General features: G+C 36.4%; 1 protein-coding gene across 5 annotated transcripts in view; it reads left to right on the top strand.

Moving 5' to 3' along the window:
* LOC113494474 (probable Ras GTPase-activating protein) overlaps positions 1-15,969 on the top strand; it is a 69,084-nt gene that overhangs the window by 23,852 nt on the left and 29,263 nt on the right. Inside the window, exons 1-2 of one of the 5 annotated variants that reach the window (XM_026872836.1) lie at positions 3,195-3,672; positions 6,991-7,465. The exons of 1 other annotated variant lie outside the window; for it this stretch is intronic. In XM_026872836.1, coding sequence (XP_026728637.1) covers positions 7,264-7,465 — 202 coding nt within the window. In that variant the 5' untranslated portion in view covers positions 3,195-3,672; positions 6,991-7,263. Of the gene's footprint in view, positions 1-3,194; positions 3,673-3,707; positions 7,466-14,759; positions 15,149-15,969 lie in introns of those variants that run through there. 3 more of the 5 variants (XM_026872835.1, XM_026872834.1, XM_026872833.1) reach the window with 3 other exon arrangements.

Raw genomic sequence — 15,969 nt, forward strand, 5'->3', positions numbered from 1 at the left:
TCTTAAAGTTAAACACTTTAATTTGATGTTTGATTAATAGCATAGTAAGTAATGTTATTGTTTCCTTTATTTATCATCTGTTGCAACGCTTACAATACGATCTGAAAATACAACATATTGGTATGTGTGTTGTGATTGTCATGTGCTATTGTAAAGGTAAATGAAAACTAAAACACCTATTTATTTTGTTCAGCGCAAGTTATTGTTGCGAGGACTTGAGGACGTAATATTTATTCATAGTTACGTACTTAATGTTATTTACAATACCCGATATGCATTCTGCGGACGATAATTACTTGTGCACTAGTCTTTTAATGCTATTTGCACTACATTGGACTCTATGTACCTATAATGGTATTTTAACAGCGCCATGTTTGCGTTTGTTATTGACGAATAGTGATCCTTTATTAGTTGTCATTGAATATAGAAGGGTTAGTTGCGCAAGAGTTGCTCGCGCGCCAAGTTCAGCCGCCCACCACCGCCCAAACGACTCCTACGCGCCATCAGAAACCTGGTCTTAGCATCCATTAGGATTTGTGATTGTACCGATCCACGACGGATAACTGTCCATGTTCAAATTATACGCCCATTTTGGAACGGAACCGGCTTACTTACGGCTGATGGTAAACAAGTCAGTTTTTATCTGTAAACAGATCTATTAAAGGGTGTTCAAACTTGCTGTATTGCTATTTTCAGACAATGCAGCATTTATGTGCAAATGCCATGAAAAAATTATCAAAAATACTGAATTATAAACAGCGTTCAACTGCAAACAAAACCCAGTTTAAATATCATTTTAAATGCACTTTATAAACTTAACTACCATCATACGGGTACGCTTATTCTTTACTTATTTTTTCTCGAACGGAAACCAATAGTCTTAAAGTTTAATCACATTGATTCGCACACCCTTAAGCCTGTCAAAACATCAGCCGCTTCGCAAAGCTAGTAGCACACCTGCGTTCAACTGTGGCTCAACGATTCATGTTATCGTTTATTTTTATCGTGTGCACCTCGCATGGATCTCGTCATCTCGTAAGATATCGCGTGTCCGTGAACCAATATAAGATATATAGTAATATATCTACGTAAGCGTAACATTGTTTTATTCTCTCAAGGCTAGCGTCTCGCACCACTGACATACCTAGACGCCTTTAGTGCTCATCCATGGGTTTTTTTTTATTTTTTTGTTTTTGCCATTTACGTACATAGGGATTAAAATAAATGTAGTATATACCTGCTTATTACCCCGTGCGTGTAGCAAACGAGGTAAGTCGTATTTCTGTGCCAGTACAGCAGAGCTTAAATGGATTTGCGTCCTGTCACGACCGCCTCAATATTGACATCTACAAATTAAACTGTGGCCGTGATTTCTCGTGGCAAGGCTAACGTTGTATCGGCGTGTTCGCTCGAGCGTTTTATACCTTGTTAGGTGGAACTCTGCTCAGATGCCGGAACATCACAGAAGTGTTGATATTTTGCTCAAGACATTTAGACTTCGCCCTACGGAATACGGACCGATTCGGAATCGTTCGACCGTAAAGTTGTTACACCATAGCTACGAAACGATTATTTCTTACATAATATTTTCGTAACGAAATCGAAGAGGCGCTTTTATAAAGCTTTTAGGACATAAAAACTAAATGCTTTTTGACTGTAAATGTGTCGGCAGAGTGCCTGCTATTTGAGTTTTTGATTTTGAAATTGTGAATCTACAATGTAGATAAACATTTCTCTAAACAATGGAAATTCAGAGTACGTGTAGAACAGTTGAGTCATTCATTGAATACCCATTCAAAATAAATGCATTGTCTTACTTTAACCTTTCGCCGACGTCTAAGCTTCGTATGGATTGACAGAATTGCTGAGATAATGCATTGTTCCCTTGAATGCCACACCCCTTGGGGCTACTCGATCAGGACCTTCTTTTAATTGCCTTTTTTGTTATTATTTTCGTACAATGTATTCCTGGAACAAACAATGTTAAAGGTCAACGGGTGTGAGCCAACGAGAGACACCTGCTCAAAAACGGGGCTGCTTTGCTTCCTCACATTATTGGTTACGATAAAATGTAGACAGTATCAAAATTACTTACGTGAAGCTACTCACTACTTAAAATACTCACTTCGCTCTACAAAAGCCGTTATTTTGAATTCATTATAAAAAAAACGAAGGTATTCTTCATCAAGTAGTAAAAACAAGAATGAACTCGTTATAGCCATAGCAGTACCTGCACTTATACAATCGTCAACTGTTCTTTTGCTTGACAATGCTAAAATGGCCAATGTTTTTCTAAAGATCATAATGCACTCATCAAATCTGCATTGTCGTGATCGCACGTTTCGTATTGTATTACAAATAATAACCTCGAGATATCCAAAGAATGTTAGCCGAAGTAATATGAGTTTGCATGTTGTTAGAGCATGAATTATATTTATGTTAGTGTTAACAAAAAGTTGATAAGCTTCGTGTCTCGTTGCATTTAATCCATGTATTTTACAGAATATATGACCAAATCTAATAATATGAATCTGTTAAGTCCATTTTATCTCATCATCAAAAAGTAAGGAGGATTGAAAGCACTTAAGATGATGAAAAGTATTGGGGCTAGTAACATCACTTGCTAGTAAAAAGCTACTGGTAAGTGACGTCACACGAGATTTCAAAACAATTTTATCTTGCAAAACTTTTTACAAAAAATGAAGGAGATCCTCATTTCTTGTATTTATAGTGTACGTCCGCATAATTTTTGGAAATCTGTCTGAACTTTATTTTAAATTTTATTAATCAAATACCCTAATAGTACCTGAGTGTTATGAATGGTTCGTTGTAAATCGTATTGTTTTAGTAGTGTGACAGTGTGAAGCCCTCCTTAAATATGCGGCCGACATTCCAGTCGGCCTCTGTTTACTCGTCCTCGTCTAGCGGGCTTAAAATAATTACACAAGTGCGTTGGTACAACCCACCCTTTAGAGTTCTTTGCTCCCGTATATCCTCCACCTTGTCTACCTGAGAACCTCGTTTTGTAAGAGTAAAAGTCATCCAAACTTTTAACAGGTTTTAAGTTGATTTTGAGAGCTCTGTTTTACTTTCACTTTCGATTTTATCCATATAACTTCATTATTGATCCGGTTCACATAATCTTAGTATATTTATTTCTCGTTTTCGATTTGCATTCATTTCTCTTTTTGTTTTTTTTAATTAATTAATTAAATTATTTCCTAAAATCATTTTTTTTGCGGTTTTTAATTCGTTAGGCACGTAAAAACTTATATCGTCTTTTACTCGTCCCGCATTTCTTGTACACCTTGAAGGATCATCATTCCATCTGCGCCATGTTGATTATTAGAGCACGTTCGAATTTTAAACTGTGAATAGTAAATAAACGGTTGGCAGTGGAGGGCGCCGGGCGTGCGGCATGCGCGCGCGCCGCTCTAGCCGAGACCGAGCCGCGGCGCGTAGCCCGCGAGACTTGCTTAGTATGTTGCTATCTGTCAATGGAGACAGTCACGCGGTCGACTGTTACGCTCTATAATTACGTTGTACTACGAAAGTGAATTATTTCGAGTGTATGTGGATTAGGCTAATCTTAATCGGCCTGTGTTGAGAGCCTAGTGTGTTGTGTTTGTACATCAAAACTACTGCTAATGTGACGTGTACATTTATTTCTGGGTAAATTCTATTTTCGTGATGTTCTTTATGTGATTAAACAGTATTGCTATTTATCACTGTGCTTCATCATATTATTTAGCATTTATACTTGTATTCTTTGACGCAAAGTTTGTCTGTAGTCGAAAAACGAGTTGATGGTTAAAAAACAAGTAATTACGGCAAAAATAGAAGATCATGGACAACTGTGTTGTGTACAGTTCGTGCGTCGTTCAGTCTGTTTGAAACATTACACGTTTTGCTTTTATGGTTGTAAGGTAGAGCCAAAAGTAGTATACATTTACCAGAGCTCGTAGTTATTTACATGATAAAATAGTGTGAAACACGTTTAGTAATCAACCTTTAACTTTTGATCTTAATTCTAGGAAATAAATAATGACATTAAGCACGTAATGATGATGTTTTACCATGAATCTAGTTATCGTGATCAGCTTCAAGAACTCATATCTCACTCAACGTACGAACGTCGAACGAAATAATGCAAGGAATAATGTTAACTATTCAATCATTAGCAGACAGCGGCAGCACAATGACGCTATTGTAGTGAGCTCGACATAATGAGAGAGATTAATAACTCAGTTCACGGGTTCAGCGCTCGTACGCCGCTCTACTTGCACCAATCGCCATATCCGCCGCAAATCGTCCGTTTCCTTCGACCATCTTCGCGTTGACTCGCTATTATAAACATGATTTATACCTGACCCATCATTAGTTTACATGTCAACGATTGTCGCTAGCGGATGCATTTTATTAGCTCCAACAACCTATTTATAAATAGAACGAAGGAATAAAGGCTTATACAAACTCTCTTAAGGGATTAGCTGTCGTATTTTGTTTGTGACGCACTTAACCATGCATCGTTGTTCAAGGTAGAGTGCTAAAAATATAGCTCGACATGACTCTACATCAATAATACTGTATCGTGTTAGATTAGGGCGGAAATCTTAAAGAAAGGTCAACGGCGAGTTATCAAACAAACATTTCTTTATCAAGATCGTTATGACAAGGTTGACGTTTACGACACACTTGAATATTTTGGTGTTCGCATGCATCGGAATATGATTTAACCCGGTCGGCATTTTCGTGTTGATAATCTGGAAATGATTTGTGTGGCGCACGCTATGCTGAGGCCGGTTGGAGCCCTGGCGTACTTTATCTTGGGAAAATCTCGGTCTCGTACGGAAAATATTGGCTTCGAGCCAGCCCTCGTCCTCACGTTTCCATTATTGTACCAACTCTATGTTACGGTTACGCTAGACCTGATTAGCCCACTATTTTCCAAACGTACTTCTTTCTAAATCGAGAATGTTATTTTGTACGTTATTTATACATTGTTTCTAATGAGCTTATTTTGAAACCTATTAACGGATTTCAAATATTTGGGTGTTGACGTAGGTATTCATTGGGCTACGGAATTTGAACTTCCATTGTTTTGAGTTAGTTAAATGAACGTAACTATTACAATAGTATTAAAACATTGAATTGAACTGTTCCGGGTGGTCGGGCACCTTGAGACGGCCTTCGGAACAATGGGATTTGAGAAGTATTGTTTCCACAAGGAGCTTGTTTCTTTACGTTCCCGTGGGCCGGTTGGCGAAAATAGCCACGTGCTTTTGTTTATACGAAATTGTTGTTTCAAGCTGTGTTTACGTAATGCTCGGCATGAGTGTGAAAGCTGACGTACACCAATTGTTCCAACACAGTCACGTCAAATAAATACTCATGAAAGTTCACTGGCTGATTCCGCAATTTTCTCCTCGACAACCCGATTCAAGTCGTCAACAGCTCCCACGCAGAACTTTCCACTTAAACAATGGGTACTTGAAGATTTCACTGTTTTTGTCAACCCATCACTTAGTACAATCCGGTGTTAATTAAAAGCAGACGTAACAGTCTCTTCCTTGATTCATGTTTTACATTTGTTTCACTAATTGTTATGTAAAGGCTCCCACACGACCACTGCAGTGCGTTCAACGTTCATGCAAGCTTTGTACCATGTGTTTATTTTTTCACTTTTTCACAATCACGTCCGGATTCTTGCGTAAACATAACCCTGTATTGGATTGAATATTGACAGTCAGTTCCTATACTACTGCAACATGTATGACAAAGCTATTTTTCTCTATGTTCAATGCTAATTACGTTGTCAGTGATTCCGGGTTATTCGATTGTCATTACTTTATTCATGTCGGCCAAATTATAACCCTGTTCATGAGATTTTTATATTACATGTCATTATCAATCATGACTTGTTGGTTACATTTATGTTGCATCGAAGCGTTAATTTGATTGCCCTAATTTTAATGCCTTATGTAATAGACGAGCCCTACTTATCTAATTTCCGAAAACCACAGATTAAAACTTAACTCATTTCGTAACTAATTTATTTTGTCAAGAAATCTTTAATTTGTAATCACTGTTCTACGGTTCATTATTCAATTGGTTCTGTAATTAATCACTCAGGGCTACGAGTTGTAGAAATATCGTATTGCAATGTTTTGTTTGACGGAAAGGTTATTGTTTCACGTATTTATAGTTAACGATGTACGTCACATTAAAAAGTTACGACGTACTGACATCACACACGAGCTCTGGGAAGTGTGAATAGGTCCACGGCGTTACAAAGCTGTGCTCCTTTGTTCGTCTGCCATTCATTAGCCGAATGTGGCTTGGTCCCCATTCTTTGGTAGTGCGTTGAACCGACTGTCATGTTTCCTGCGACTCCTCAAGTAACGAGTTTTACGGGTTGACGCGAGTTTTGGTACATTGATGGTCTTGTTCATAAAAAAATGGGCAATGCTGCAATGCATTTTAATATTTTTCTCAGTAAAAACTATTTTTAGCGTCAGCGGCATTGAAAAAATAATTGAACAGAATATTCAGTAGCGTTTATAACTGTGCTATCAATAGTACTGGATCCCATGACCAATCGTGTTTTGGTGTCGTGAACTTAGATCTTTGCTTAGTGACCGTATCTGTTACTGATTTACCTAAGAATTTTCAAACGGCGACAGATTATATTTTTAAAAGAAAAACGTGACATTTCTTGGCTTCATTGTGGCTAAAAAATTCAATTTCACGCGACTCAAAGTAAAGTACTTAGGTGCATTTTTTGCAAGATTAGATTCGATTACAACATTGGATGTAGATGTTTCACAGCTAAAAGCAATAAAATAACTTGTAACGCTTCGGAATTATGTCTAAATGGAAAATATTAGACACAAATAAGCACAGTCATAAATAAAATATAAATTGATTAATACTGTTTGTTTGCATGTAGAGCAATCGCGGAGTAGATCATTGAAATTCTTACTATTACAGAGTCCTTCGATAACGAATGATAAGAGAACGACAATGTAAAACAAACAGTGTTATCTAAAAAGGTGTGCAGTTAACACGGAACACTCAACCAACATCGACCAATTTCAAGAGCCTTGAAGATATTGGAAAGTGACGTCATCGTAAAAGTGTACTATTTTCATTGATCTCATGGATGTGTTAAAGTGATTTATGAGAGAAACAAGTGAATAGGAGAAATTCTCGTAATAAGTGGTGAAGTTCATACAAAGTGCGGCGTTCAGGACATGAGTGACAATGAGTACAGAGAGACGACTCTCTCGGAGCTTCCACTCCTGCTTGAAGGGCTCCTCCACGGAGGAGGCAGCGGATGAGGAGGAGAGCTGCTACCACTCCCTCGGAGGGAGACACTCTTTGAGCAGACAGCCACAAGTCTATGTGGAAGACCTGTCTAACGTCTCCCTCGCCGACTTCGAAGCGACACAAGATGATATTAATGGTACGTACTTAGCAGTCCTGATAACATTGACACTTATTGCCGTTGTTTATGACTCATTTGTTAATTAGTAATCAATTAGCAATACGTTTCATGCTTTAATCGTGCAACGTTGAAAATACCGTGCGTCGACTCGTCAACATTACACAAATAATTAACATTTTATTAACATGTGCTTAACATTTTGTGTTGATTGCTTTGCATTTCATTATGTTCATCAAATGTTAACAACAGCTTTTGTGATATTTCAACTGTTTATTTTGAATATTCGAATTCATTTTAGCTTTAAATACCAAAATTATTTCTACAAGTAAATTTGTTCGCCAAATGACCGTCAATTTGTATTATTTGTCCTGCAACATTGTGACCTATAGGAAATAATGTTTAATAATAATTCGATTGTTATACGCTCGTATAGGAAAATCCTGTTTATTTAATAAATACCTAATATTAATAACTGCATGTGGCAGAGGTCATCAGTTCTATTTATAGACTAAATCGTAAGGTGACATTTGAAAACTATAATCTCATTTAATTGTATATTTTGGCTTTATATTCTACTTGATAATGACAAAGCATCATGGCAACTAATGGCAATATTTTGCAATGGATATTCCTTGACGCTATTATTCTGACCTAAACGCTTTTGCTTATTTACAACACTGAGAGATGTTAATGGAAAACTTTCCTTGCTGCAAAAAGAAATAAAAAGACAGAGCTCAGACAAAATATCTGTCCTATGACAGATAGCTGGGCTAAGCAGGACCGATTATAAAAAAAATATAACACTACAAGGCAGTCTATTTTAGTTTATTTTAAATTTAACCCATACATTTCCGAAACTATTATATTATAATTCTTTCTCGTGAAGCTATATTTTATTCAGTGTCGAGAACATTATTAGCTGGCCGTCAGATTCGTAACGAACGATGTTGATGTTTACACTCGCTCTCGCTCTAATATATGGCTACAGGGGATATGCTTAGCTTTATTCAACGGCATACCGTTCAGTTATATTTATTTTGATAAACAAATGATTTTGATTCTTTTCGGTTTTTAATTTTAATTTTCCACAATTTTCACAGAACTCCATCTAGTCTCAAACTAAGCAAAGCTTGTATTATGAGCACTTAGTAACTGATAAGCATACTTAAATATTTTTAAAATCTTACGTAACATGGAGAAATTAAATCTAGGCAGAACAAATGATCGTGCTCAACACACAAACATTTGTCCTGGTTGGGAATCGAAGCCACGACCTTCGGAATAGCAGTCAGTGTCACTAACCACCAGACCAATAACCTAGTCAATAAGTTTCATGCATCTGTGTACATTGTATGCGCCATCGTAGCTCTCAAACCGATGAATCGTTTCTGATTTGTTTATAGGTATTTGAAAGCTATTTTCACCCACTTCACTAACTATCACCAACTTAATGGGTATGATATATTTTTCACAACTTAAATAAAAGGGTCTGTGACAAATGATTTAGTTTTGATGAGTTTTTGTTCTTTGTATTATAAATGATGACCTAATATTTTGCATATTTTGTTTCATATGAAACAGGTAAATGATAGAGCTTTGTTGCGAATGTTTTTCCTGTATTCATAGTTGTAATAATAGTGTTATTCCGTTAACTAACAATGGAATACTAAAACATCAAATAAATCATTATAAATAAATGTTGGGCGCTTATGAATGAAGTATTTAAAAAATATATGTTATTTATATTAAATCCTGTAAACTTTTTGTTATCTAAAGAGAGTAAGAGAGAGAGAGAGAGAGAGAGAATAACCGTATCAACTATTAAAGCCTTTAATTAAATAAATTAACCTCGAAATCAGATTCACACATCCTGTCCAAAGAAATTTTATGCTGGTACGACGTAAGACATTCAATTATTAACACACCTTTAAGCTAATATGGCTGTTATTTCAAGGTAATAAATATCGTTTTTGTATGTCACTATAACAAGCTTCAGATGGTACATCATGCCTCATATAAGGAAGGTATTATAAGGCATTTACTTACCGGTGATCTAACTGTCAGTAACCGCGGACCGCACACTGAATCGCCATAAATAAAACCATGTCTAACTTAATACGTGTGTAATTTAAATCTAAGGTGAATATTATACTGCATATAATATGATATAAGAACATCGTTAAGTTTAAGTAGATTATGAATCGGTACGAATAATCTAGTCTTTTTAGAGGGACATTTCATTTTGCTTAATTATGTTTGAATGGCATGTTTCATTTAAACCAAAATGCTACTAAACGCTTATAGAGTCATACACTCAAATTCAAATAGTAAAATATATTTTGTTTCACTGCTAACCATAGGTCTTTCCTACTTGACTTCAGACTTTTCTGTTGTAATAGCTTTCGGGAGGAAATTTCAAAATCAATAGAACGTATACTCAATTTAGGCTTCTACGTAGCACTTATCGAAAGTCAAAGTCGACATTGGCCCTGATGTACCCACTCGCAGCGGTGGCTAAGATTCACGCGTATTTATGGGGATTGCTTGACCAGTTTCGTACAACCGGAGTCCTTAAGCATGAGTTGGCGTGACGGCGGAGTTGCGAGTCTCACAATTCAACTAGTCGAGCGTTACTAATAAATTCGCAGAAAACCGTTATTATCCAGACTGTTCTGTCCTGACCACTTCACACCAGACAAGTAAAAAGACATCCATGTTAAACAGAACTTATCGTCTCAAATGTCTACCTATCTCTACAAAACACTTAAAAGTGAAAGAGACAGCATAACTTAATTGCACCTGACAAGTACATCTGACGTTTCTGTATGTGTCACGATTTCATGAACGCATTTTTTGTTACACGTTTTTAAGTAATATTGCTAAATGATACTCAATGTAATATCAATGATATGATCTTGACATTGATTCGAAGTTATGTTCGTGTGTTTGCGAATGACTCATTACACCGGATAGGTATATTACGTCTGCCTCCGCCTCTTACATGATTGTGGGTTGACGTGAAGTACTTATCAGCCGATTCATAGTACCTGACAAGATTTACAATAAGTGTTATTAACCTTTGATATAAGGTTCCAATTTCTTTGATAAGTTTGTAATGTAGAGTTTCCTCTCGTTGCTTGCTTCGTCAGAGTTTCTTCATTATCTTTAAGTTTATTTTGTATTTAATTTTAAATCTTGTTAATGTATGTGCCTATGCCAGCCTAGTTGTGTAAAATTATAAATATTATGTTAGCGAGGACACAGTAGTGTACCGTCTCTACATTTTATGACAGGTATTACAGAACTATATTAATCACTATTATTGATGATATGATTAACACAGATACCGTGTGTAATATTTACCGATACGTATATCAATTAGGAGTTCGTTGCAGGCGATGGACTTTTTCTTCGTTTGTGTACTTGCATGTGGTATTTTATTGCCTCTAAATACTTTTCAAAACTACTCCCATTGTAAAAATATCTAAGGTTATGGACATAAAAACGATAGTTATAACAACCATCATCTTGAATCATCATGTTTTTATTCAATTAATCTATCGATTAATATCAATTAAGGTGTTAACCTTGCACTGACACCATAGAGCCTCGAAACCGGATCTCTAATAAATTCGGTACAATACTCGTGCGGTATCAGGAGTGCTTACATTACAATAATATAATCTAAGCACGTCTTAAGCAAAAAAGGCACGTGTTTACATTAAGATCACGTTTAAAAGTTTGAAGTTAGCGCAGCGCTTGCCCCGCACCTGTGCGCGGTGCTGCGGTGCTATGCGCGAGCGCCGCTCGCATCCGCTTCCTGTGTTCCTGCCTTTTCAACCCTTCTCGGTACCAGGCACGGCTTCCGCCCAAACTTAATTATATCTAGGTTAAATAAACAATGCGTCCGATGCAAGATGATATGAGCGCGTAGGGCTTCTTCTAACAGTAAACAAATACGGTTTTATAAAAACGTCTCCGTCAAAGTTTTTAGAAAAACTAAAGAGAATATTAAAGTGTTGATTGTATACATCATAAGTACTCAGTCAAGCCAAACTAAGTAAATACATAAATTATTCCGCAGCAAGCCCCGCAAACAAAAAACCAATGATCTACGTCGCTCTACATTTACGCACCTTTTTGTCGCAAGAAAACCGTGTTCGTTTCCCACCGAGTAATATTTCCACATACAAAAAGCGGCTTCACTACTTGTTGGAATGAAGTCACGTAGAATCAAGATATTTCGTTAATTATTAGCATCCGTTGAGTCCGTCGACATCGATATTGTCAATCCTGTATTATCTCCGACATCTCGTCGCGGGGCTGGTTTTTGTGTGCCACGACCATTACCGACGGAAGCCGAGTGGGTTGTAAGCCAACATGGCTGAGCCGCGTCCCTTTGTCGCTGCACGAGTGCGTGCGTCAAGAATGAGATTTAGAAGCCAGGAAATAGGTGCACGTGCTAATTGCCCACACAAACAGCTGTAGCACGAATACCGCGAGTTTACTTTCTGTGCTCCAAACATTCCGTATGTTATTACCGCGCATCACGATAAGGTTTGGTTGTCTCGTCGCCTCAGCGTGCCATGTTCAATTATAAAGTAAATTGTGACAATTAAAACGTTCGTTTCGCTCAAGCGCGCTCAGACGCGCATGAGATCACTCGTGAGCTCATCAAAATATCACAATTATCATACTTATCGATGTTCTAGATATTATTACCATAACATTGCAGTTTTTCGCTCTAAATATTCCAAGCGTTAGATGCGTGTTGCTGATGTAATATGGACTCTATGGACAGCATCAATGAGGAGTGCGTTGGTCGATAAAAACATAAACCTATTGACTTATATCGCAATAGTGCGAACGAACTGTATGTTGGTATGTATAGTATGGGAATCTATTGTTGTACTGTACTGACCTGGTTTTTTTCTCCAGCAATTATCTTACCGTCAAAGCTGCACAGAAAGCCTCCTTCATTACTAAACCGCTTAAAAAGTTAATGCTAATATTCTTTAAGTATTATTTAATTCTTTACTTGAATAAAGCTTTCATAAGTTGGCCGGCAGAATGTTTTGATTTGTCCCGAGCATTGCACTCTAGCCTCTATTTATATCACGTTCTTGGCAACCCGCTGCTTTTTGATATTTACCAGCGTTTGACAAACGTCACTCGTCATATTGTCATTCATGAACACTCAGTGAAGGTACCTTTGATATCACATTGTATTAATAAGTATAGGAAATATTTTTCGTTTACAGTTTAAATGTTTAAGTTATTTTTCCTTTAATCATTTAAACGGGTGAATAAGTGGAATATCCATTGAACAGTTTCGATTAACGAATGGCTAAATTATATCCTCATGCATATGACAGTACTCCATTCAATCACCTGATGTTTTATGAACACGATTGACCTCATTGAGCTGTGTGGAAGTCTACATATTTTCTAATGTAATTATTATTCGTTTGTAAAAACTTCTGCGGAATAATAGTAGAACAATAATCATGGCGGTCTACTGTTATCGCATGTGAAAAGTGTGCCGTACGCAGGAAATGATAGTTTGTATGTAAATTAGTACATATTTTGCAATACCAACCAACCGATATGTACCAACACTCATTTTAATCTACATAATAATTTTCCTATTGAATAGCTATGTCTACATAATTATAGCTTTGAGTGGGAAAGTAATAAATCATAGTAGCGACACCCGTAATCTTAGCTTAGAAACGAATTGATATTCAAATTACTATTTTAATTATAGACTTACTCATAATTTGTTTCTATTTTGTTTCAGGTAAGTTTTGCAAACGAACTAGTTCAAGTTACTGGTAGCGCCCTCTACATTCAGGTAACGCAATTGTTGTTCCGCTATTCGCCGCGCGATGGCGCTTGTCATACCACTGCACTGTTCATAATGGCTCTACCTTTTTTTGTGCGAAGCTGCTTGCTAAGTGTAATAACTATTATTTTGAATGAGAGTAGATCGTAAACCTTCGAAATTATTAATCTCATACCGTAGATAAGTATAAAACAAGTTTTTTACCGTGAGGCCGGCCGTTACTAAGATCTCGATTTTCGAACTCTACATACTGGAAAAAAATCGTATCAATTATGTTGCGTAAAAATATGTTTTTAGGTTCTTTAAGTTCTTAACATCTTTACCTTGATGTGTACTAAGAACAATACCACCGGGAACCAGTTTAGTAGGTTCATGACCGACGCGATCGCCTCTCGCATAATGCCGAGCCTTGTCGTGATTTATTCATGTACTTGCCTTGCGGCACATAAAAAACTGGCCGAGAAAGGAACCGTGCTTTGTCCCCACTTTTACGAGACCCGTATGCTCTTTTATAGAATGGTCATCATGCATACTTTTAGTCGGAGGTACGGATCAAAATAAGCTGGTTAAGAAAAGTAGATAAGTTCGCCACGTTATTTGAGGCAAGTATTTTTATTAGAACGCGGAAATGTATAAATTATTTAAATATTTTGCCTTGGGGTTCAAAACGATTTTATTATTAACTTTTAAAAGAGAACTTGTTCACTCTCGATTTTTTTTTTGTCTTTTATTCTATAAAACAGTTCGTACGGTTCACAAACTGCCTTTGTTTTGTGCTATTGGTATAAACTACAATTTTGTAGTCAACTTAGCGTCTAGCCGGTGCCTTTGATAATCTTCAACAATTCATTATTTTTATAATCGCTCTATAAATCTATTTGCAATATGTTATTATAAACATTGTTTAGGATAGAGTTCGTAGTAGCTGAGTTTTGGTTGTTTTCAGATTTAAGGGGGATAATATTATGTTTACGGTAGGGGTAATTTGTAAATTGTAGTAAAAAAAATGCAAGTACGACAAAAGTACGCTGATATTGAACTCGAAATATCGAATCAATTCTGTCATGTGGCTGTGTCACACTTGTCTCGTTATTTACTCACGAAGTCTGAGAGCAACTTAATAAAGACATAGACCTAAAGAAAGGTCGAGTGTGAGCATTAGTATCAATAACTTATCATAATATATATCATTTCCTATATTTCAGAATTAACTTTACTCATGTCACCCCCTCTCTCCAATTTCTATAGAATTTAGAATAAATGAAACATAAAGATGCTATCTAGTTTTCATGCTTGTCACACGTACAGCCTACTGCGCATTTTTAAATTTACTTTAAAAAAAATATGCAGTAAAAGTGTTTCAGTGTTTGAGTTTCAATTTACTTAACATAATTATCAATTACTTTAATATTTTACTTACTACATTTATTTAATAAAACCCATTAAAATCCAAACAAAAAAAAATATATTTTCTGTTCATTCGTCTCTACAAAAATAAAAGTAAACCTGGCGCATTCATTGCGTACAAAACTATGTTTGAATAGTGAAGAACTTGTTCATTTTAACCACCCCGTTGAATCAGCGAGTAACGTTCGTAGAGTAGAGTCCCGAAGACGCACGAACTCTGGCGGAGATTGCCGAAGGCTTCAAACATGGCGGCGGAGGTGCGCTTAGCGCTTGTCAACAAAGTTACTCGACTTCGACTGGCTGACCGGTCGCGCGCTTTTGTGCTGTTCCGTACTTAACCGCGAATGTTATAAGTGCATTTTGTGTGTAAAAGTGTGAAAGTGTACAAAAAGATTGTTTGGAGTTTGTGCTTAATTGTTTTATGTTATTTCGTTTTTTCTTTCAAAGTGGTAGGTAATTGTGTTTTAAGGAATGTTGGAATATTGCTGGCCGTAAAATATTGTAGCGTATGATAACAATGTTTAATATAAATTCATTATAATAGGCGTTAGTATAAGAGTAGAGTATTTGTAGAGTTCCTATAAATGTTAGCAATTTACTAAAAAAGAACTTCTAAAACTTATTTAATAAAAGTTTTTAACTTGATGAAGTTTTACAAACTTTACGAAGCCAAACATCTATGACTTCATAGATTATTTAATATTATCGAACATGTTGTGAATGTAGAGACTTTCACCCAAACGGAAACAAGAGGGCCGTCGTAGATGGTACCTTATTAGCATACTGGTTCTGGTAGTAATACGTTTCCCCTAACGAATGTTCTCTCCACACTATTTTCCGGGACACAAAACTTAAAGTATTTATTCGACCCTAAAGCCTCGTCTCGCACGTGCTACACAACTTGTTGCATAAAAACGGGCCCTCATCGGCCCTCACGTTTCTTCGTGCATTGTCAGAAAACAATAGCTCATATATCTTAACTTAAAATAAAGTGACGGATTCCCTGAACGTGCTGTTAAGATGTTTTTTATTTTATCAAAATAAGCACATTTTTCGATTTTTGCACCTTTTATTAGCATTATTGTTTATTAGAAAAAATAGTGAGAGCGTAGAAAAATACGGTTTGGCACATACGAAAAATACTTCTATAAAAAACAACCTCATGTAAACATTTCATTAGATAAATACGAATATTGAATACTCCCACATGTCACATATCTCAAACGTCCAAGCAATATGAATAAATAGAGGAAACATTCATTTCGTTGGT

The sequence above is a fragment of the Trichoplusia ni genome, chromosome 5, assembly GCF_003590095.1.
Source record: "Trichoplusia ni isolate ovarian cell line Hi5 chromosome 5, tn1, whole genome shotgun sequence".
Lineage (NCBI taxonomy): Eukaryota > Metazoa > Arthropoda > Insecta > Lepidoptera > Noctuidae > Trichoplusia > Trichoplusia ni.